Source organism: Hetaerina americana, unplaced genomic scaffold (assembly GCF_022747635.1).
Source record: "Hetaerina americana unplaced genomic scaffold, ioHetAmer1.1.p SCAF_9, whole genome shotgun sequence".
NCBI classification, from domain to species: Eukaryota; Metazoa; Arthropoda; class Insecta; order Odonata; family Calopterygidae; genus Hetaerina; species Hetaerina americana.
This window is the reverse complement of record NW_027287538.1, coordinates 755,751-780,875: the sequence shown is the minus strand read 5'-3', so window position 1 is coordinate 780,875 and position 25,125 is coordinate 755,751. Positions and strand designations below refer to the sequence as shown.

Below are 25,125 nucleotides of genomic sequence, written 5' to 3'. Positions count from 1 at the left end.
TCCCTTCGCCGCCGTGGGCGCCCATCGGAATAGTCGGTCTCTCGCTATGCGGTACAGAGGCACCACCGCCCCCCCCCCGGCCCGTGCCTTACGCAACCACCTCCCTCTTCACTACCCGCCACTTCAACCCTCCCGGGCCATACCCCGCTCTTCAGTCCCACCCCTTCGCCCCTCTATATCGATTTCCGCCTCCCTCCTACGGAGCCCCGCGGAACTGGCGGCTCCAAGCGGCGCCCCCGTGAAATCCCTTCCCCGGAGCCCCCAGACCACACTCCCCCCGTGAGTGTGTGCTTTGTGTATGTGTGTGTTCCCCTCGTCCAGAAGCGCCGCGGGTTTCGGGACGTGCGGTCGTGTCGACACAAGATCGCCGTGCGACGTCTCCCGCTGACCCCGCGATCCCTTCCCGCTCCGGGTGGTTGTGTCCGTGGCGCAGTGCTGCTGCCCTCTGCGTCGGTGCCCATCCCTCGTCCGCGATCGCCATGGGATTCGCCGCGGCGATTTTGACGGCGGTGACTGCGCTGCTCTCGTCGGGACCGGCCACCGCCGACACCAGACCGGTGAGTGTGGTGCTGTGTGCATTGTCGTCGGACTCTCCCTACCTCCCTCCCCCTCTTTTCTTTCTTCGCCATCTCCCATTTCTCTCTCTCTCTCTCTCTCTCTCTCCCTCCCTCCCTCTGTCTTCTTTCTTCACTGTCTCCCATTTCTCTCTCTCTCCCTCCCTCTCTCTTCTTTCGTCACTGTCTCCCTTTTCTCTCTCTCTCTTTGTCCGGCTCCTGCCCGAACGGCGCGCCGTGACTTCTCACGTGACACCACGTTTCTCGGAGTGGATGTCGAACGGGAATTAATAACGCTTGCTCCACTCAGCAAACGGCGTGCCATTCATTCCTGGACATCCGGATGAAATTGTTTCCCGATGCATCCTGGAAATGTTTCGTCGTCGACAGCGTGGTGTGGGAAAGAATGTGTTATGATTCTGGTGCGTCTCTAAGGATTTCTCTTTCGCCGTGGTCTTTCTCGTCGTGAGTGCAGTTCGGCCCAGCGGGATTCGTCGTCACGATTTGCGGACCTTTCGTTTCTTCTTTTTGTGCGCCGATCTTCGCGATAATACCGGAACAAGTCCTCCGTTCATCGCGCACTACAGTAGTGCTGCTCCTATGATCGCTGCCTATATTTCTAAATTAGTGCCATGAATAGCGATTTAGGCGTCGTCCCCAAAAGGAAATTGGATCGTTTATTATTGTTGTTCGCGGCACCGAGGAGTACACGTTTGAAGCTCGTTCATTAGCATTCCAATGGGTTAGATTTCCTTCTCTGTCATGCCCACGAAGGTGTCAGCTGAGCGGATTTGTTTGCGTAAATGCAAAAGCGGGTGTTCCGGACAAATTTGATGCTAGTTTTTCCCATCTGCTGTCGAGATTTCATGACAAAAAACATCACCCAGGCAGTGAATAGGATCAACCCTGAACCCGACGGTTGGCATTCCAAAGACTTTTCGTCAATGCCCATGAACTCCGCTGACAGAATGGGCATTTAGAACGCAGGGATGGTCGAACTTTTTTCTCCCGCCTCGCAAAAAATTCTGTTTCTTCAATATTTTTGCACCCGCGACCATCCGTTTCCTTTCTATCTCTCCGCCTCCGCCGTCATTTCGGATTACCCCCCTTCCCATTCCCCCGGTCGTCCACTCGCCTGTTTGAGGTCCCCCAGGGGTCGCCCGCATCGTCGCTGGCGGTTCAACTGGGCTTTTGGGGCGTGCAGGGACCCCTCCGCAAGAAACCAAACACCAACACTTCCAAATTATTTCACATGAGACATTCATTACTCTCGCTAGTGCCCACTTATGCCAATGATGTCTTTATGAAACATTCTTGAAATAACTTCAAGTGGCAATTGAAAGGTAAATTAATTCTAACCACTGATTTTTTCTTTAGTTTAAAAATGTTATGCGTTTCTACATTTATCATACAAAATAGACATTTCTAATCTTTGTTCAAAGAGATACGTTGAAAAAATACCCAAGTATTCCTTTTGTGCTTTGTTGTAAAATTTTCAACGGTCTATTAAGAATTTCTTTAATATTCAATGAAATACCAATACGAACTTTTCAATTGAACCTTCATAAATTTCCATTCGCTAAATTTATTGGGCAGTCATTTAATTTTAGTTTTAAATTGCTGCGTTGATGTGCGACGCATGTGTGGTTCTCACATTGATTTCATTGATAGGTCGCCAGTGATGTGGCTGCTGCAGCCTTGGTGAGTTGCAACATGCTTGGCACTTCACCTGCAGGGCCGCTCCTAGTGATTGAAGCGCCTTCCACGCGGGCGTTCCTTCGTATCGGGGGAAAGGTCGCGTGGGCCCTAACAATACACGAAATGCATGACGAATACACTTCACAATGATTAACACTCTATTCTGAAGTGGGTTTAGCTTCCGTGATTTTCCACTGACAAACTCGTGAGTTGCAAGCAAATGTCAGTACATCAGGCAGTGCTGCTGGCAGAAGCGGTATTATTGTCTTTTACACATTAGCCTTTTTGACTGAACCTCTTCTGCGTCGGCCGTGGAAACGTCAAAACTGCATATGTGAGTGTCCTTGCTTTGTGTCTATACATTTAACAAATGTACATCAGTATTTCTATATATCCAAGATATGTATATGTATATATATATAAAAAATTATTATCTTATATACTATATATATATATTATATATATATATATATAAAATTATTATCTTATATATTATATATATAAAAAATTATTATCAGGTAATCTACCGGTTAAGGTAGGTTTTTGGATGGACATAATTACTAATTAAATAATTTCTGACCTCTAGCAAAACACAACATCCTACTTTACATCAGGTCCCTCTTCAGCTCTGAGTACTTTCTTCCTCCCTTCATCCCGTCCAACAACCCTATCCTGTTCCTTCCCTTTCCTCGTTTGCCTAACATTCTCCCCTCAATTACAGTCTTCAACATCCCGCAGCCAGTCAATACCCCCTTCATCCACTTTTCCTGCTTCCATAGGATTTCTCACAACAAACCCCTCTCTTCGGCCATCATAACAAGTACTGCCTCATTTGTTTTCTGCTCTATAACTGATTTTACGAATTCTCTGGCCACTTTCATTCCTACCTACAGTTCTTCCCATGCCTCTTTGATCCACAAATGCGTCGAACAGCACAGGTGATAATGGGCAACCCTGCCTTACATCTCTTCCTAACACTGCCCATCCGGACCCCCCGTTCCCAACTCGCACCTGAGCAGTCAGAGATATGTACAGGTTGTGGATTAGCCTCCTGTCCCTCCAAACTATTTTTATTTTCCGCAATACCCTCAATGGGTTTTCCCATATCAATCTATCAAACTCCTTTTCGAAATCTAAGAAACAGGCGAATGCATCCTAATTTTATTCTAGATTCCTCTAGATTAGTGATCTCATTACCGCAATGGTATCGTGTGTGACTCTCTCCTTCCTAATTCCAAACTGATCATCCCCTCAGTAATCATTTGCCCTACTCCATATCCTTTTGTTTATTATCCTGAGAACAACTTTAGCTGCGTGGGATATCAAACTTATTGTCCTTTAGTCCTCACAAGATGTAGCCTTCACCTTTTTCGGAATAGGAACTAACACGGATCTCACGAAGTCTTCCGGCCAGATTCCTTCCTCCTAGATACTACCCAATCAGCCCATATAGCATATATATATATATATATATATATATATATATATATATATATATATATATATATATATAATGGGCTGACACAATGTAACACAAATAGAATAGAATAGCAACATTTAAAAGGACACTCACACGGTTAATTATTCGAGCTTTCGGCCCTCTCAGAAGCCTTCTTCAAGTGAGAATCTCACTTGAAGGAGCTGGGTCAATTAATATTTCATACTCTATGTTTCCTTTTTTTGTCTGGGGGAGGGAGGTCACGCGTCACATCGTGTTGTTGCCCTTCGCCGTATTGGGCGGATTTTCATAGGCGAGATAACTCGTGAGATAACTGGCTCAATGACAACTCTTTTAGGGATTAAGAATTTACCTAGGCATTAAGGATTTGAATTCTAGTTGGGTTTCTATCGTGTTCTCCCTTATAATGTGTGATATTGAGTTCCCAGCTGTATATGTATTGAAATAAGTACTGCCTTTAGTACATTCTTACTCGATGTAAAAACAAATTGTATATAGAAACGCCTTTAATGATTCAGTATGGCTTTTCTTAAACTATGCCGATTTCGTAATTCAGTTCATTAACCGTGAAAGTATCTTTTTTAAGTAAAATTTCGAGGAATCAACGATTCAAAATCAACAATTAAGGTTATTTAAATTAGCATTATAAAAAACGAAACATTCGACTGCAATTTTATCGCTTCTTCCATTTTAACTGATTGTATTTTTAAAGCATTCGGAACTCTGGCCAATACCTGTATATTCCATTTCATTTCTAGACTCCGCGAAATGTAAATTTAACACAATTAAGTTTTAACTGAAAAAAGTTTCCCACGGAAGAAATCTTGGATTTTTTATGATTTCTGCGAGTTTTTGAATACTTGAGAGGTGTGTGTATTATAGTTTGAAAGCGGGGGTAAAATGATTGAATGCTACGCAGTATAGTGTGCAGTTCTTCAAAAATGTCGTTCTTATGTCGCATTAAAGTTTGTTCTCTTCATGCGCTCCTGTCCCATTTTTTTAAAGCGGTCATTTAGTGTTAGCAATTAATTGAAAATTCTTGTACTTCAAAAACTGTCAGAAAAATAGGCATCTTTTTGATAAGCTACCAAAACGAGCTGAGTAAATCTGAAAATGCCGTTAAACTCGAGTGCGACGCATTAAAGTGAAGAGGTTATATGGACGCGTGTGCTTTTCTCTTAGTGAATACAGTTTGATCTCAAGAGAAAGAAGACCTCATTGACTCTGATTTCACCCTGCTCTTCTCCGTCCTTCTCGAGAATGGAACTTGGACCATTCGCTCTCATTCAAGGCATTTCCGCCTTCTACCTGTTTCATTCGCCACTCTTCAGAATGTCGCCAGTGATTTCTTTCGAGGGTGGGACAAGGTTAGTTAGCAGTAACTCCGAAATGTTATTAAATTGACATTGTCTGAAGCAGCTAAAACCTTGTCGTTAAAATCCTTGACATCATCTCCCGAGGAAAATTGCCGTATACAGTTGCAGTCTTTTGTTCCCTTTGAATTTCTTCGCCAAGTGTTTTTAATGCCATAAAATGCGTTGAGCGCCATTACTGTACGCTTGCTGAGCGTATAACGGCGCTTTTGAGGAAATAATTAACCTCGATAAGAAAATAATTTAATTTCATTTTATATGATATTTATATTGAATCACAATTGTATTGGTTGCAATAGGTTAAAGTCTATACATTTACTCATAATTTTTTACTGCCTTTGTGCCATTTATTTTCAATATTTGACTTTCACTCACCGATGTTGGCACCGTTGCTCGCAAAAATTCAAATGAAAGCCTCCCTCTTGATGATCGACTGATTCCTCGTGTTTTTAACTGATGTCCCTGGAAAATCTACCCATTTCTTATTTAAAAAAGCTATCCGTAGAATGATCGCAGCTTTTAAGTCCCTGTTCTATGGCCAACTACACAGTGTTGAACCAACAAAAAAAAGATAATATTGTCAAGGCATGCAGGTTGCAAAACGGAAGGCAGTTCATGTGATCAGCTCTTTAAATCAATTTCTATTGTGCAGTGGAGCCCGAATTCCGCAATAAAAATGCAACTGGCCCATCTTTTTAAACTTTTTTTCTAAAGTTATTATTTGTTGAAACTTTAAGAAAACACTATTTTAATTAAATTATGCTAATTAAGTTGGAGCAAATCCATCTTTATTTGACATCGCCCCATTTACGCCCCACGATTTAATATCTTTAGTTTAAATAACCTTTGGTGTTCGAATGAAATGTTCAACACTCATTTCCGCCATAAGCAACCAGGGTCCCGGAATACCCACCTCCACTCTTTCCCTCGAAATGCATGACAATAGATCTTCAAATATTTAATTGGCACAAATACAAATAATTTTGCCGCAAATGTTTTCCCCTCCCTTCCCTCATCTTTCTCTGCGTCGTCCGCAGCATTCCCCACCTACCTCCCTGGCAGCGGAGACCGTTCTCGTATGTTGCATGTCCATGTGATCGCCTCCTGACTTTTCAAGTACTAGCTTGCGCGTCATTGAATACATTTTTACTGCATTCTGAGATGCAGGTGTTGCTTAGTTGATAGTATACATATGTATTTCCATGCGTGCAAGTTAAAAGAATTACTGCATGAATGTATGCGCCACTGTGGGGGTAGGTTTGCATAAATATAGTATGTTGATTTTGCATGTGGTTCAATTATCTTTTACGGGTGGTGACCCGACACCCCCCGCCACACGCCCTTCGGTGGCTTGCGGGTTATTATGTTGATGTAGGTGCATTTCATTCCGCTCCAAAGGTAATATTAGTACTTTACTCTGCACTTTTCCTAATACATCAAGTGAATGCGTTTAACCAGTCTTGATTTAAAATGATTAGGGAAATGGTCCGGTTTAAATTAATATGCTTTCGGTTTTTTTTCAAAACAAAACTGTTTTCATTGAGTTAACGTAAATTAAATAAAATTATAATGCCAACGGACAAATTGGACAATGAATTGAATTTTCAGTCTATGGATTATATCATTTGGCTTTCAATTATTTACATACCTTAAAACGCATTGACTTATGCTTCCTTCCTGTTGATTCTTCTCTCTTTGTCCTTTGTTTGAAAGATTTGTCTCCCTCGACTTTTATCATTTTTCCTGCATCGGCATCGAGTTTAAAGAATTGGAAAATCTATCTCGCATCGACTTTCAGAAACGCGAGGCCTTTGCTTTTTTGAACTTGTGTATTTTTTTGGATTGGAGCCATCCTGTACAAGTAGGTGCGAGATTTCAACCTTTTTTTTCGGTAGTTTTAGGATGTTTGTTACCCATTGCCTTTTTACCGAACGGGTTCCCTAACCTGCCGAATGTACAAAAAGCTGAGCGTGCAACAGCGGTGGGAACATGGTCATAAATTATATCCCTTCGTTAAATCGTCGTAAATCTGGAAATGATCTTGGCCGGAATCCATTTGCGTGACCCATGACCTCGTTCCATGACTTCGTTCGCCAGCGCACGTATAACAGCCGCAGTCATCTCTTTTTGTCCCCTCCGTCAGCTTTCGAAACGTAATCACGGATCTTCGATTCAGTCATCAATATTGCATTGGCTTTCAATTGTTAGATCTCCAAAGGCTTTCCGCCTCCACACCTTTTGCTCTTATGCATTCCACGAACGTTTTATCGCCATTGACTGCAATTTATGCTGGTTCCCGTGATCATATTACTCTGGCAGCATATTGATGTTATAGTTGAAGTATGCTGATGTTGTTTTAGCCACTTCATTATTTTGATTGCGTTAAATACAATATTCCGTATATATACGTATATATATGTATATATATATGTATATATACATATATATACATATATATACACATATATATATAAATATATATATATACATATATATACATATATATACACACATATATATGTATATATATATATATATATATATATATATATATATATATATATATATATATATATATATATATATATATATATATTTAAACACAGAAGTAGATTTTTAGAATATAGAAACACAAAGAAAGGACACTCACAATTTGTTATTTGACGTTTCGACAGCTCGGCTGTCGTCTTCAGAAAGGCGTTTTTGGGGAAGGACCAGAGTAGATATATGCGGGGGAATGGTGGGGGAAGGAGAGGTAGGGGACCAATAGGAAATGAACAAGGGGATGGGGGGGATATGTAGGCAGCCATATGATGCATTCAGTGGGCTTGGTTCAGCCCGGGCGGTTTAAATGATTGGGCCACCCAGATATGCGCCATCTCGCGGATTCTCATCTCTATTATACTAGCAGATTTGGGAAGGATTTCAATCACCGAAACGGAGAAGCAGTCGTCAAAAGATTGATTGTGGGAAGCAGTGGGAGTAGGGATGGGATAATTAAGAAAGGTGGGAGATTTGGTGGAATATCGGTGGTTATTCATGCGGAGGGAAAGTGCGGTCGTGCATTCGCCCACGTAGAAGTCAGGGAGGAAGTTACAGGAGAGGCGATATATAATATTTTTTGAGGTACAGGTGGCGAGTGGTTGGGAGTTGGTACTGAGTGAGGAGGAGGTTCTTAGAAGATAACATTTGCAGCGTGGGCGGTTGCATGGTACGGATAGGGGCGGGGGAGAGACGGGGTGCTCGCAGTTGGTTTTGTGGACTTGAATATGTCTCGCAGGTTCGATGGGCGTTTAAACGAAACAGAGGGACAGTGTGGGAATAAAAGTGATGTGGACTGAGTGTTATTGATAATTGGGAAGAGGTCACGGATTAGGTGTTTAATTTTGTGTGTTCCGGGGAAGAAAGTGGTGATAAGACTAGGGCATTTTGGGCGGTTTGGTTTGGGGAGGGGAGTGTATTGGGTTGGCGGTTTGAGGATTTTACTATTTAGTAGTTTTTCTGGGTACCCACATTTTCTAAGAGAGTCATGTAGCTGGTCCAAGTATTTCTGTTGGGAGGGGGTGTTGTTGCAGAGACGGAAGCCACGGATTGCGAGTGAGAATGGGATGGAGCGCTTTGTATGAGGTGGATGGCAGCTATCGAAACGAAGATATTGTTGCTTATTAGTTGGTTTAATGTGGACTGAGCTGTAAAATGTATTGTTTTGGAGGTGAATGTCGATATCTAGGAAAGTAATGTTCGAGTCGGATGTAGAAGAAGTGAATGATACTGAGGAGGAGGAGTTGAGAGAGGAAGTAAAAGAGGATAAAGTTTCGCGTCCGTGGGACCAAAGGAGGAAAATATCATGGATATAGCGGGCCCAGAAGAGTGGATTCAGGGTTTGTTGTTGCAGAAAGTCGTGTTCTATTTTACCCATAAAAAGATTGTCGTTTGTAGGAGCCATGCGCGTGCCCATTGCAGTGGCTTTTATTTGTAAATATATTTTGTCATTGAATTGAAAAGCATTTTTGGTAAGAACGATTTGGCTCAATTCGATGAGGAAAATTGTAGATGGGGTGTGTGGTGTGGATCGTAGGGAGAAGTAATGTTTCAGGGCTTCTAAGCCTTCTTTGTGGGGAATGGAGGTGTACAGTGATGTGACGTCTATCGTGGCCATGAGAATGGTCGTGTTGTGCGGAATTGGGATTGAGTGTAGACGTTCCAGAAAGTGGTTCGAGTCTTTGATGTAAGAAGGGAGTGAAGTGGCTATTGGTTGAAGGTGGTGGTCTATTAATGCGGAGATTCGTTCAGTGGGTGAGTTGATGCTGGAGACAATAGGGCGTCCGGGGTTTTTGGTTTTGTGGATTTTGGGTAGCAAATAGAAATGGGAATTCTAAGGATTAGGTGGTGAAAGAATGGATATATCTTTGGGGGAGAGACCTTCTTCGGGACCGAAATTGATATGAAAAGAGAGAATATCCTTTTGATAAGAAGGGTTTGGGTCTTGTGGGGTGGGGGAGAAGGAGAGGCCTTCACTTAGTAGTGAAAGCTCGCTATTGTCGAGGGGCACAGACGGAAGGTTCACTACTTTGTTTCCGTTCATATATGTTTTTTATTTAAATTTATATATATATATAATATAATATAATATATATATAATAAATTATAATTATATATATATATATATATATATATATATATATATATATATATATATATATCCTGAATGTGTTTGTGTGTGTGTGCATATATATATATATATATATATATATATATATATATATATATATATATATATATGCACACACACACACACACACAAACACATTCAAACACGAAATCCCGCCCCAAACGGCGAACAAATACTCATTTATGTAGAAACAGTTAAAGGAAAAGGGGTAGGAACACACATAAAGGATAAACACAAAAGAGGTGGGGAATCAGGCAGCAGGCAGATCACAAAAATAGTGCAAAAATATTTCCTAGACCGGGGGACTATATATATATATATATATATATATATATATATATATATATATATATATATATATATATATATATATATATATAATTGGCTGACACAACATAACACAAATAGAAAAGAATAGACACATATAAAAGAACACTTACACGGTAAATTGTTCTTTTATATGTGTCTATTCTTTTCTATTTGTGTTATGTTGTGTCAGCCAATTATTGTGCCGCTCGTGTGAGTTTTTCCGTACAATCGTTATATATATATATAATTCATCCTGCCCACAAATGGAGTTTACTGGAATAATTTCCTTTTTTACCTTCCTTTATTTATTCATAATTATCTTTACATTTATCATCAATATTACTTCTCGCAGCATTCCCCTCTGACAATTAGCTTTTGCAGTCCATTTCCTTCGAGTTCCTTCTTTCCTTCGCTGGAGTGTTTTTTCATTGGTTTCTTTCTATTCTCATCAATCGTTTTTGCCTCACTTAACGAAACATTTTTTTCTCCAAATTTCCGCCTTATTTCCTGATATTTTTTTGTCTTTATTCGTTATTATATGAACATCATGAATGCTGCGGGTAAATCTGCTCATATTTTTCTCCTCTCGGCGTTTTTTTATGTCCCTTATTTGTATAATGTACATTTTTAATAGTTTGAATTTTTAGATGCCAGTTGCTATGTATGTATTTATTCAGGTAGGGTCTAATATAGCTGAACACGTCACTCTGAATGTATATGCTATAGCATGAACTACGGTCACCATTACTCTCCAATCAAGACGCTTGGAACTCGGGAAAGGAATAAGAATAGGCAGGATAATACGTCACCATAATGCCCTGAAATTCCAGAGTAAAATAGAAGGAACGTATTATTTTCCGAGAAAACATCCAGCATTCATCACATCCTTGTAATAATAAGTTTAGAACATTAACAATAAATTCTTATGCGCCAGCAAACCCCTGACGAATGGTTGGAGTGATAAGATTATTCCAACCTCTACTTTGTCGCCATGGCTGAATATTATTGTTCCCGCTTCGCAGCCAACGCTCTCTGTCGAGGTTCTTTCCCACGCCCTCCTATGCCTTTTAGAATTTTAGCGAGTTTTCATTGTCAGGAGTTTTTGAACTTTTCCTTAACGAGCATTTTTACGCCACTCTAGAGCTCCCTAATTACGGTAATTGGAGGAAGTTAGCTCATTTTGCTGAAGGAAATGTCAACGATTGATGGAAATCAAGGGAAAACTATCTATTTTTATGATGAATAGCAAATTTCCGTGCTGACGTATAACTCAGCTATGTGCATCACCATCTAACTAGCGGAAATGTGTTGTCTCCGGCGTAACTTTATTGAGTTTGCATAACATGCTGAAATGGAGTGACATTATTGCCTTTTTAATTCCATGCACTTCATTTAAAAACACGACCCAGGTTTAGACCTTATACGTCATCATCAGGTGGTTCTCATCGAAGAAAACTTGGTATATATGATCCTTTTGATCGAGGGAGAGGGGTTGGTCAGAGAGGGAGTGATGGTGGAGGGGTCAAAAGATTAAAACGTAGCTGGGAGGAAGAGGAAGAATTACATTTTTGGGTGTCAATCGTTGACTTGGAAGAGTGGTAGGTAGGTCTGAGGAGTGGGAGGGATACCTAAATTTCGTTGGCAAGTTCATCCTTGCAACGGACGCATTTCAAAATGCGGAAAATTTTTCCATTTCAAAGTCGGAAAATAAAATATTGCCCCATATTCCGAGGGAGGGCAGGGGGTGGGTCATTCATGGTGCCCAAATCAGCCCGAGGGCACTCACAATACCGCCACCGGGTTTTTCAAATCCGTCGCTGGCGGCCCCAAGATTTCTCTGCCCGCTGATGCCCGCCCAATCTGGTGACCACGCAATAGTCAAACATTTCACGGTAAGAATGGTGAACAAAGTGGATGCCCTGTTGGTTGACTGAATACTTTGTTCGCGGATTCGGTCTCCCCGAAAACATAACTCCCGCTCGCCGTCTGGTACTCGATGGCGGGAACCTACGACGAATGGGACTGGCCCAGCCTCCCATTGGTGGGAGGGTGGACACGAGCGGAACATGCGGAATGCTTCATGGAAAATGGCGGGGCCAGATGGGGTGGGAGGTGGAAGTGAAATAACTCAATCCGGTTTACTAGCGACGGCACAGCCAGCTATCTTTTGAGCCGGACGGGCGTCGTTCGTTCGGTGCATTAGTCCCCGATTCCCTTCACTTATTAGAGATTGCGTTTTCACTACTGAAGCAAACGGTCAAGGGTTTAGAAGTTGGCGAAGTGATTGAAATCGCAGAATCCAGATATTACTCTGCCTTTATGTGGATGTTTAAATACCGTTTTAGTGCTGCCATGTCAAATAACGAGTTCCCCGCTTAAGACACAGTTCACAACAGAATCCACGGAATGACCCGCGATTGCCAGACTTCTCGGTCCCCTTGATTGAGGCCAACGACGCTTGGACTGAGGTGTCATTCGAAGGGAGCAGCAACCACATACAGGTCTTGATTGCACCCTTGTGTCCCTGCACCCGATTTTGATAGAAATCTCATCTTGCACGACTATTTTATAAAATCGATTTTAAAATTAGCAGTGGATTTTTTCTTGGAGGCATTTATTGCTTCTTTTGTTTTCGATATTGGAATCAAAGTATTCGGTTTGGATATTCTATATTGCTTCCCGCAATGCATTTTGGAGAAATGGAATTCCTACTTTTATACTTAATTTGGAGATAGGAGTGAAAACATTTTGAGGCTTGCAGATACCATGTAGGTGCTTCCAAAATACCCTGCCAATTAGGTTTCGACTCCATGAAACTATTTAGTAGGCCTAATCTAAGGCGCTGCATCGCATCTCTTCCAATTCATGGTTATTACCGGATTACATTTTTTTTATCCAGTCAATGCATCAATGCATATCGTACCATTTCGTAATTTAAAAACAATTTTTATTATGAATAAACTAGTATTTGTTTCTAATTGTACTGCATTATTTACAGCGTAAATCTTTCATTGCTCCTTCTTTTTCCTTATATATCTTGCTTATGCGTCCAGAGGCGCGTCTTGCTGTGAATCCTTCGTAAGATACAACGCGATCAATTCTCCATTGCCCTTCGAAATTATAACTCATATCTATTGGTGAGAGCGTGAACACGAAGATGCTTTCGAACGACACAAACCGGAAGATTCCTTTTCGCGGCACGCCTGATTGGAGGCTCTCCCCTTTCCTTGAAGTCCGGGATCATTCCCTCGAATCTCTCGCCATCGGTTGCCCCAGCCTCTGCTCCCATGGCTCCCGTCTCAAGGGGGGGCAAAAGACTCCCTCCCCCACCCCTACCCTTAGGCGCTACTTACTCCCTGCTCTCCCAACAGACTCGGGGGGGGGGGGTCATTTCTGCGTTTGTGTGCTCTATTTGTTGGTGTGAAAACTATTTGAAGCCTTGGAAACTAAATTTTTTGTGAGCCCCAGCTAGAATCAAAGGAGAGAGGTGTCTCCTTGGGCAAAAATGAGAAATAGCTTCCATTCTTCTTTTACTTCTCATAACGAGAAATTCGTCTTCACTTAATTACACTCCCGCTTTCTCCTCCGTTACTCGCTGCATCATCCTTCTCTTTAAAGTGTCGCATGGGGCGTCAGACTGATAGTTCTGAAGTTGAAGCGTTTCTGCATTTTTATCTTTGTTATATGGACCATTATGTGTGTATTATTTTAAGGTCGATCTGTATTTTTCCCCTCATATTAATATTACATATTAAGTTATAATTACAAATTAGGCAAATATTAGTAGTCCAACTGTGTTAGTCAGGATGTTATTTCGCGATTTCTTTAATTAGTTTCGAGGGTATATGGTCGATTCTAATGCCTCGTTTGCCCCGAAGTCCTTTAATGCGTCATCAAATTCACGCCAAAGCATATTAGTTTCCTTTCTCATCAACGCCGACACTATCCTATTCGACGAGGCTTGCATTGCTTTGTCGTCGAGGATATTTTTCCAATGCTGTCGCCATCTTCCCTTTGTCTTCATCTTTATTGAGAGTTCCACCTTCCTATCCGAAATGCCATATGCGTTTGCTCTGCGTTTGTGTTTTGCGGTCTTTAAAATGGTTCTCCATGGTTCTGTGAGCTGCGTCCACATTTCCTTGGACGAGATCACGCCCACTGTGTCCTTCGACGCATGGTTTCCTCCGACGCTTCCGGAAATCCAATCTTCATTCTGCATCGCCATAACTTCATTTCTTCCGATCCATTCCATGTGGTGTTCGATTCCAACCCGGCTTCAACAAAAACGATCTCATTTATTTATTTTGGAATTACGTTGCAATTAGGCGATTTTCCGGGTGGCAATGGTCAAGTTTAATCAAAGATAACTCTTACAACGGAAATTACATACGTACACGCACTATAAAAACAGATAAGAGACGAAATATTCTTACATAAAACGGCACTTCCACATCACATACAGATTATACGATTGAGGATACAATTCTACTGTTCCGGTAGGGATTACCGGTTGATGGGAAAGGAATTCCGATCAGCGAATGAGATCATCTGAGGGCTGCAGGTCCGGGATCTTAGTTAAAAAGGATCACGTGATCGATCGCTGTACGTTTCGGCTGTGCGGACGGTGTTTCAATATGATGAATTAATGAAGGCCCCTAGGATAGCCATCAATCGTGTCGGCCATCATTATTTTTGGTAGCAATTTCACCATTATCTAATAACCAATCCTTACAAAAAAAACAGGATGTAACTGTTATATTTATCAGTCAACTTGCCAAGTAGCCATCAATAGAATTATATGCCGGGAATGTCGTAGATTTAGGCAAGAAATTTTCAGTATTTTGGTAGCTTCTAACAAGCTATTAAGTATTCGCGACTTTCATTTCGAACATTTTATACCTTGTGTGCACCAATTGGAATCAACTGCGCCCCACACAATATTCGTAGCAGGGTTCAGTTTATCAGTGCCGGCCGGCAGCCACATACCAGTGTTTGGAAGACTTTCAGTCCCGCTTATAGCTTCGTGATCACATGAATCGTGCCTCTCCAAAATCCTCCACCACACGAGTGTCGCGAATACTATAGTCTAGCGAGCCCAGGACTGTGCTCACTTTCCTCGTGCCAAGCGTGTAGTCTTGCACGAAGGGCATTTTAATTGGATAATTGCAGATCGCATGACTTACACACTGAGAGAGAGAGAGAGAGAGAGATAATTCTAGCCCTGCATTACATTGTTGGGAGGGAGGGCAACGGGAGTTTGGGCGAAACTTGAGTGTCAACGCGAGCGATTCCTGGAATTATTTTCTCTCATCCAATTCCAGACCTAAATACGAGTCATGATAATCACTAGCGAAAGTTTCTCTATAAACCGATTATAAAAGATTACACAAATCCAATAATTGCCGTTTACACTAAAGACTGGGGACTTATCATACCCTGCCACACGTTTTCGTCATGGCGACAACATCTGCTCATCGTTAGCCAGGTTAGAGCTTCCCGTCGGATTAGTAGCACTAGGGTAATTATTCATGAACGTTCAGGAGGTGTGATCAAATATTGATTTCGATGTAGATCAACCTGCTCTATCTGATCATAGCAAATAAGTGGTTGATTTACATATCCTATTCTTCATTGATGGATTTGGCAGGAAGGATTTTGCCGAAATCCATCACCATTTTCCCCTCCTTTGATTGGCCTCTCCCCCAGAACATTCATTCGACTCGTGCTTCGCCTCCAACTCCCTCACGGCTCGGCACTGCTAATCGAACCATTCCGTGACACAATAGTGCCGAAATACAACCTAATTTCATTTCACAGCAAATTCGCCGAAGTGCACTCTAAAAATTCCAGTACTAAGTAAAGTGACTTAATTTTAACGAATTAGCAAACACGGACCAGTGTTAAACACAACTGGTGCCGGTGATAACAACATCTCGTGCATTTATTCAATCAGCAATCGACTCGAACCAAGAATATGTAATGTGATTTGGGATAACATCATCATTTCCATCATCCACGGCACGCAACTCCTCCTTTTCACTAGTTTGTTCGATGCCTAAATCTTTCGATGTGGACAAGCAACTTGATTTTTACGATAGAATGACGACGGAAGGGCTGAGGACAATACGCGCAATAATTCTGCGAATCGAAATGGCGTGATCGCCAGCTTGTGACGGCTCTTCACCCAGAGGGCCAGGGTTCGAATCCTGGAGGCGGCAGATATTTTTCATTGGTGTCCCGATCCCTAGTTGAGGTGCTTTGTGGAGAGGATTTTGAGCGAGTACGCCGTCCGCTGTTAACTTACGTTATCCATAATAGTGCAAATGACCTCAGCTGTCAATCACTTCCCCTACTCTTACGCCTTCTATGTAGGAATCCTGCCCGAAACGACGTCAAAGACTAACGGAGTAAAAAATAAGCCGACTGGCGACTTCATGTCACTCAGCGGTCACATCGAATGCCCCGTTAAACTGGCGAATGTGCCGGGGTAGTCCGTGAGATGTGGCAAAAGACCAAAATGATTGCTTCGAATTTGGGAACCGTTTCGAGGGCCAGTGCGCTCCGTTATCGACCTCAGGGGACGTCTCCGAGTGGGCATTTACAACACGTGGCGTCCGACGCTATGAGGAACCCTGGGATATATTTCCGGCTTGGTCAGCCAATGAGGTCCCACTTGCACCCTCCGTCCTTCCCCCGTCCGACTCTTTCTCCTCTCACACCCGACTCCTCCCCAATACGCACGGAATATCCATCTTCCATTCGCGCTGCCGTTAGGAAGAAGGCATCTTAAATGTCGATTCACGCATATTCCTGAGGCCAGAAGGATGTTGCCAAGTGGAGTCTTTCGTGGTGTGTTGTTCGAGGAGTCCTCCAAATCGAAATTGAAGACCAAATCGTTGTTCAAATGGATACCGTCGAAGGTTTATTTTCCTGAGCGGACAGAGTTTATGAAATGTATTCTTCATCGAAGGTAGTTCTGAAAAGGATGATTTGTGTGTTTCCATAACCCACCTAAAAAAGCACACCCTACTTGATTGAGACGGTTTTACTTGATAAGGTCAATGGATCCGCGCCATCATTGGGAGGAGACCCACTTTCCACTCTGCCCATCTTGACTGCACTATGATATCTTAAGGTGCTATTCACCCGTGCACCATTGCATCCATGCTTGTTTAAGTTATTTCCGCCAGAGACCGACGAAAATGCTGAAAAATGCGAAAGGTTAGAATATACGCGGGATTAAATTTATTTTATTTTTTTGACTGTTGGAATAACTAGTAGAAAATTATAGCCCAATAATCAGAAGTCCCTTTGTCATTCGTCTCGTCATGGAGTATGCGACACTTAATATAATTTAGGAATGTAACAATTATATTTCAGAAAACAAAAATCATTCGTATTGACCGAGAATCGAACCCGGATCCCGTAATAATTTATGAGATCAACTATTAAACTCGGAGAATACGTCCAGAATATCTCGGACCGCATGCGGGCCGCGATCAATTTTTTTCAACTAAAATATTTAGAACATCACCCAAACATTTGTTATTTCATTTAAATATTTAGATACTTGATTTTTTTTAAAATGGTTTAAATCTCTTCTTGTTTACTTAATATAGCCAATGAATAAATAAGCAATGCATATGCAAGATTAAACAAACCTAATAAACCAATTTTCTCTGAACCTAATAAATCAATATCTTTAGTTGACGTTTTCTGCCATGGGTCCCAAATACTCGCTTAGAAATTCTAATTACTCCATAACTTAATCGATAGTCACAATTTTCGTACTTTATCGTTCTATTTTCCCACAACCCCTCTAATGAGGTCGGTTGCTTCTTTAAGGCTAACCCGCATATTCTTCTGATGTGTGTATCCGATGAAAGGTTTCATCTCAGTGGAACAATCAAGCATTTGACCTGACCTGAAATGTTTAACTCAACCCCATTTATTTTATGATTCACGTCTTGCTTATCATTTCTTCCGTTCAAAACCTCAGTAATGTCTCTTTTCTCATACTTAATTCTAACTCACCTCCATTCCTTACGTTGCTCCCATTTCTGGTCCAAATCTCCCGAGAGCAGACCATAATCCGCCTGCGTCTGCAAGTAATCGTAAGGTTGCTGTTAACGTGGGAACTTAGATCGTTGATATAAATAAAGATTAGGGGCCCTATAACACTTCCCTCTGGAAATCCTAAAGTTGCGTCTGCCTCTACTGAATTTAGTTTTAGTCTATGGCTAGATATGAAGTTCCTAATCCATTTGGCTACTTCAATCGTAATACAGCCTGTCTTAATCATTAATGCAATTATATATTAGTTTTCATATTAATTTCTCGTGAGGGACTTTGTCGACGACTTTCTTCAAAATTGATAAATAAAACATCCTGATGGGGTATTTCTTCACCCCCATTCAGAGCATCATGAACGAAATACCTAATTTTATTTTGTATGGTATGCATTTTTAAACCCATACTGTTTACGGCAGAGTTCCCATGTACAACCTGTGCTCTTATGTAGAGTAATGCCATATCGCATACAATCTCATGTTTTAGAAGTTTGCAAGATGCTCAAGTAACCGGTCTGTATTTCCTGGGATCCTCCCCAGAGCTACCCCTGTGCACCATTGTGAACTGGCTTCCAGTCGCGACTTCTTCTATCAACTTGTAGACAACCCTTTCAAAATAAAGTTTTATGTCTCCTGTAAACTCTTTTAAGTATTCAAGCGGGGATTTTTCCTGGGCTTTGTTCGAATTTATATTCTGGAGATCTTTATCTTTTCGATACTGGGCCAATAATAGTTTGCTCATGACGGCCTTTTTTACGCCTTCTATAACAATTTTCGCCATTTTCCGTCTCTGGAGAATGTTCAGTTGGACGTTTACCTTGTAATTCTCTGACGTATGAACAAAATGAATTTGTCAAAATGAATCTCGTAATATTCGCATTTGCAATTGATTGAAGGCGAAAAAAGATTTGCGCCCAAAATGTAGTTTTTACTCCCCATTCTACGACTTGAGCACGCCTTCATTGTTCCTACTTCGTTGCATTTCAATGTTTCTTTTGCAAGTTCGGTAAATGCATCTTTTTCTCCTAATCTTGTAAACCTGAATTATGTTGTACCATCGTACTTCCTTATTATTTAGCCAGATTTTTTATGGAATAATTTCCTCTATCCTGTGTCACGCATGACTGATTCATTTTACTTTTTACTTATCCTGTGTATTCAATCAATCGTCGTTCAATGAAATTATTCAGGCCGCGATCCTCAACTACACCCTCAAAGCCAAATCTACTATTCTGTGAATCCACGCGATGGATGAATGTTGAAAATTCTTGGAATCCGCTATCTATATATATCCGATTGTTCCCTAAAACCTAATGGATTCCTGAAAGAATGCACATCCATCCTGATGAAGTATGCTTGAAGCGTAACTTGCTTCTTTATTGCTCTTTTTTAATAATAAAAATGTACTAAGTATAAAGAGGAGTCCCAACTTTGCCCAATTTCTTTTAGGTCAGCTCTTACGCGTGCCAGCATCTAAGGTAGGTAGGTATCGGATTCATGCCAGAGAGTATTGCCACTTTCCAATTATTTATTCTGGGCCGCAACGTTCATCGTGAATGGCTCTTCTCTTAGTACATTTAGGTAATATTAGTACTCCCAGGGCATGAAAACTAAATTTTGTTCAATTCGATAACGAATGTGGCATGAACAACTCGTTTGCGTGGTTAACTGCTTGCATTTAATTTGGAACTTGAATGTAATGAATTTCGTCATATATTATTTGTAGAATGGAATGGAACAGAATACTTCAAGTTATCATCATGTTATGTGTTGTGTGTGTATCCTTATATTATGTGTAGTCCATTTGATATTTTTCAATCGAACATTCAATCGGATCGGAAAAAAATTGCTTATATTCATTGATAAATTTTTGCTTCGATATTAATTCCCTAAGAAATGCATGAAATATGCCCAAAATATCTGGTAGAAGTGTGCATCGTTTACAAACTGACAAATGAAACAATCATCTATGCTCTTTGTTGCAGCGTGAGGATTTGGTTATGCGAGGTCCTTGTTGTGCTGGAGACCTGTGGAACAAGGGCCGTTGTCATCCATGAAAACCATTTCAAACCCTTCTTCTCACAAAGAGACTTGATTAGAGAGAGTCAGATTAGAAATCATTGGGAGTCATTGAGAGATTGTAAGACTCTTTTGAGAGATTGATTGGCTCTGTTGCCCATGGAGAAGACTGTTTTATGCTAGCGTGACAACAATTATTCAACATTAATTGTAAGTATGTGTGCATAAATATTAATTTGAATTTAGTGTAATCCCATAATATTCCCAAGCATTAGCATCCTTCTTGAATCCTTTGCATTCTCTAGGTTTAAAGATTCGATGAAAGGATACTGTCCCTGAAAGTAAAATTGATTGCCTCGCAAATTGCAGTAAGTGCCAATGGCATCTTTTTTATAATGTGAGTAAAATAATTGATTCTTCTTCTTCAGTTTTTCATAATTTGCCTGGTGCACTAGATGAGGTGGTGCCCGCCCCTCGTAGGGCACTCCTCCGAGTGGGCGCGAGTTTCACTGGTCTAAGCGCAACATCGGTAGAAGTTATTTTTAATGATCAGGAACTAGGAGGCACCTAGCTCACAATTCATCGACTAGGCGTGTGGCATGGCGTGTATCTGCACCGGGAACGTGCTGCACTCACGGTCACCTACCGTACATAACTGGTAAATAGAAAAAACGTCAAAATTACATGGCGACGAAAAATGCGAGTAATAAATTCTCCAAGAAACGACTGTCACATTTAGCTAAGAAGCAATGCAAGCCAAACGCAAAGTAGCTGTCTCTCAGATTGCTGGCAGTCAGTTCGTAACTCCAGCAACAAAGCGAGCGTCGACCACGTTAGGGAAAAACTCCGCATGACGTATCAATGAGCACGTGACTCCCTTTTTCAAACTGCTCGATCTCCATTGGTTTTGATGACAGAATACATGATTGATGATTTCCGGCGTAACTTTATGGAATCGAGTCATCTTGGAAATGAAAAAATAGCAACTTTGTGATTCTACAGAATATTTATGTATTTTAATTTTTTTGTGGAGTTACAAAGTTACCATTTGTTCATTTCCAGCCCAAGATATGGAAAAAATTGAATAATTAATGGTAACATGTGGCACTACTCGAGCCCATTAAAATGTAGCCTTGTTTATATTAAAATAAATTACTTTATTCTTCATACTATGAACTTCAGGGATGTGTCATTACTTTTTTGCGCTAAGACTCACTTGCCCATTCTCTTAAGAGTATATAGGGTTCACAAGATGACCTGAAGATATTTCATTGCTACCTCTAAATGAAGCACTGGCATAATCTGGCGTGTTTGTCTGGCAAGAAGAGGATTCGACGCCTTTGAACGACGCAGTTGGCTACGAAAATTTCAAGCCCGTCTGAGCGTGTGGGGCGCTCCCACAGAACACCCCCGTCCCTATCCGCTCGCTCCTCGAAGTTCTGCTTTTCACACCCAAGTGAGAAGGCTTCAACATTTTGAGGATTCTCTCGTCCCATTCCCTTGTACATTTAAAGCACTTGGCTGTTGGCTGGGTCACCCATGGAGAGAGGAAGGCGATAGAGGCGGAGAAGGTGTTCAACGATATTTTGGAATTAGAATGTTTAAATCACTATATAATTGATCTACATCTACATCAATACCATGCGAGCCACCAAAAAGGTGTGTGGCAGGGGGTTCAGCACCAGGAGGAAAGGGTAAGGGATGAGGGGGTTAGGGTTTTTCAAATGGATGGGGAAAGGTAAGGGGGACCTGCAAAAAATATATATAAATATACTAGTATAACATGCACAGTCGCTACCTGGTAGGTTAATACTTATTATGTCGAGCCGACTCCTGGGGGATTTCGACTACAAGCATGTAGTCTTGTCTGTGTCTTAGTCTGCGAGTCTTGCATTCTATCTCTCTAATCTTATATTTGTGATCCCTCCGCCCGTAATACGTTGGAGTTCGTATTTTGGTCTTGATGTCATCGGAAAAGGACCCATCTTTAAATGTTTTTAATAAGTTTAATCTATATTGTAAACGCCGCTTTTTAAGGGAATCCCAGCCTAAATTTTCTAGCAAAGTAGTTACGCTACTGCGTTGGTCATAACAATTTCTGACAAATCTAGCTCCTCCGCTGAACTCGATCCAATTCCGAAATCAAATTCATCTCCTGAGGATCCCATATACTGGCAGCATACTCTAGGTGGGGCCTGATTAGGGCAGTAAAACATCGTTCCTTCACTTTTTCGTCACATTTACCCAACACTCTTTTTGCAAATCCCAATTTTTTACCACACGACCGCATATTCCTCGTATGTGCTTTCCCCAGGACAGATCGTGAGTAATTGTTACACCCAAGTATTTAAAGGAATCTACCCTCGCGATTTCTGTTTGTATCACTCGGCAACTAAATGGGAGGGAATTACCTTTTTCCCAAGCATTTTTTCAAATTTAGTTCCAATTGCCATGTATCGCACCAAGTCTGAATTGCAATTAGGTCGTTAGCTAATGTGATTCTGTCTTCGCAACTTCGAATGTCCCCATAAATCACCGCATCGACAGCAAAAAGACGGAGCCTGCTATTAACCACGGTACTAAGGTCACTAATGTAAATAAGAAACAAGAGGGGGCCTATGACACTTCCCTGTGGCACACCCGACGTGACCTTAACAGCATCGGATGATACACCGTACAAGACGACTGTTTGAACGCGGTATTTTAAAAATGGTCTAATCCAGCAAATAACACTCCCGTGTATTCCATAAGTTTCCAACTTCGCGAGTAACTTGCAAAGAGGGACTTTATCAAAAGCTTTTTTAAAATCTCGGAATATCGCATAAACTGGAATAGTACTTTCACAGGAATGCATTATATCATGAACAAAGAGTGCGAGTTGAGTTTCGTAAGATCTACCTTTACGGAACCCGTGTTGGTTATTTATCAATAAATCTTGGCTATCGAGGTACCTCATTATGGAACTAACAATGATGTGCTCAAGAATCTTACAGGAGATGGAGGTGAGCGATATTGGCCTATAATTACTGGGGTTCTCCCGGTCTCCATTTTTAAGTATGGGTGTCACAGAAGCTATCCTCCAGTCGCTTGGCACGCTTTCTTCTGCTGATGATTTCTTAAATATTATATTAAGATAAAACGCAATTTCAGACGACAGTTCTTTATACACGCGAGCCGGTATCTCATCAGGTCCCGGAGATTTGTTGGGGTTGATGTTTTCAAGGAGTAACTCTATTCCGCGAGTGGAAAAGTCGATTGCATGCATTGGCTGTAGAAATGTTTTCGGAAGGTTCTCTGGTATATTCTGGGAGCATTTGTTGAAAACACTGTGAAAGAATGAGTTTAATATGTTGGCTTTATCTAAACTACTTCTTACTTTATCCCCCTTTTTCGTTGTTCAATGGGTTTATGGTGGACTTTTTCCCTGCACTTCCCTGACGTAGGACCAAAACATCTTTGGATTATCGTTTAAATGTTCACCTAATGTTTTCCTTTTGAATTCCGCTAGCGCCTTCCGGAAGGCCTTCTTGGCAGTGAACCTAGATGCTTTGTATCGTAATTCTGCATGGTTTCGTTGATTATATCAAGGGAGGAATCGTTAACCGCGTTTTTCATTCTGGCATGGCACACCCTTTGCCGTCTTAGTTATTTCCGAACTTCAGAGTTGGGCCAACGGGGTTCCTTATTCTCTCTTATATATTTACTAGGTATGAATCTCTGTATTGCTGAACGTGTTATCGCAAGAAAATTATTCAAGGTATCCTCGACACTCCTAGTTTTGCTTAATTCGTCAAATCTAAGAAAGGAACAGTTTAACTCACGTTTTAGGCCATCATGGTCAGCTTTATTGAATAAATAAATTTTTCTCTTAGGTTTGTTAACTTTTTCTACGCTTAGGGAAAATTTAGCGTTTACAGCCCTGTGATCACTGATTCCATCAATAACTCCTACATTTAAGACCCTTTCGGGTATATTAGTAGCTAATAGATCAAGAATGTTCTTTCCCCTTGTTGGTGAAGTGACTAATTGATGTAGGGAATTTTAGGTGAGCGTCAATAAAAGGGACTCGTATAAATCCTTGTCTTTACCTCCATTTATAAAACTGTACGAATCCCAATCTACTGTGGGAACATTAAAATCGCCACCGATTATTAGTCTATGCTCATTGTTGTGGCATTTAATGCTTTTCATCTACGTTTCTAGATCTAGTATTGAGTTAACACCAGCATGGGGTGGTCTATAATAAGCACAGACATATATTCTTTCCGCACTGGTTATTTTTACTGATCACCAGACACTTTCTATACAGTTATAAGGAAATAACTCAGCTTTGCTGACGCTAGAGTTTTTAACCGCGATAAACACTCCTCCTCCAGCTCTTTTCTGTCCGTCGTTTCTATGAACTCGAACCCTGCCTGGTAAGCCGCCTTAGGGATCCTCTTCAGGTCCGCCATATAATTAGTTTTAATGTCCCCAGTAGAGTCGAATCGGCGCCCTTTCAAGGTTGATTTTAACTTTGGAAACAAAATAAAGTCTGATGGAGCCACGTCTGGAGAGCAGGGTGACTGCGGGATCACGGAAGTTTCGGTTCTGGCGAAAAACTATATAACGATCAGCGCCCTGTGAGCCGGCGCGTTATCGTGGTGGAAATGCCAAGCATTGTTTCTCCACATCTCCAGCCTCTTTCGGCTCACTGCGACCCTCAGCCTGTTCAAAGCCTTTAAGTAGAAATATTTGTTGACGGTTTGACCTCGAGGGACGAACGTATTCGTAATGGATCAGCCCTTGCCAATTGAAGAAACACACCAGCATGACCTTCATTTTGGACATTCGGGCTTTTTTTGGCGGCGGAGAAGACTAGGCCTTTGTCTCAAGATCATAAATTAAAACCCAGGTCTCGTCACCGGTTACGATGGTTTTAAGAAACTCTGGTTTGGCATTGGCTCGATCCAGGAGTTCCTGACAAATTTCC

At 41.4% G+C, this 25,125-nt stretch overlaps 1 protein-coding gene across 1 annotated transcript in view; it reads left to right on the top strand.

The window, feature by feature from the left end:
• The first annotated feature begins 339 nt into the window (after positions 1–339).
• The window catches only part of LOC139698686 (uncharacterized), a 617,592-nt gene continuing 592,806 nt past the window's right edge, over positions 340–25,125 (top strand). The window contains exon 1 of the mRNA XM_071597559.1: positions 340–557. Coding sequence (XP_071453660.1) covers positions 480–557 — 78 coding nt within the window. The 5' untranslated portion in view covers positions 340–479. The remainder of the gene's footprint in view (positions 558–25,125) is intronic.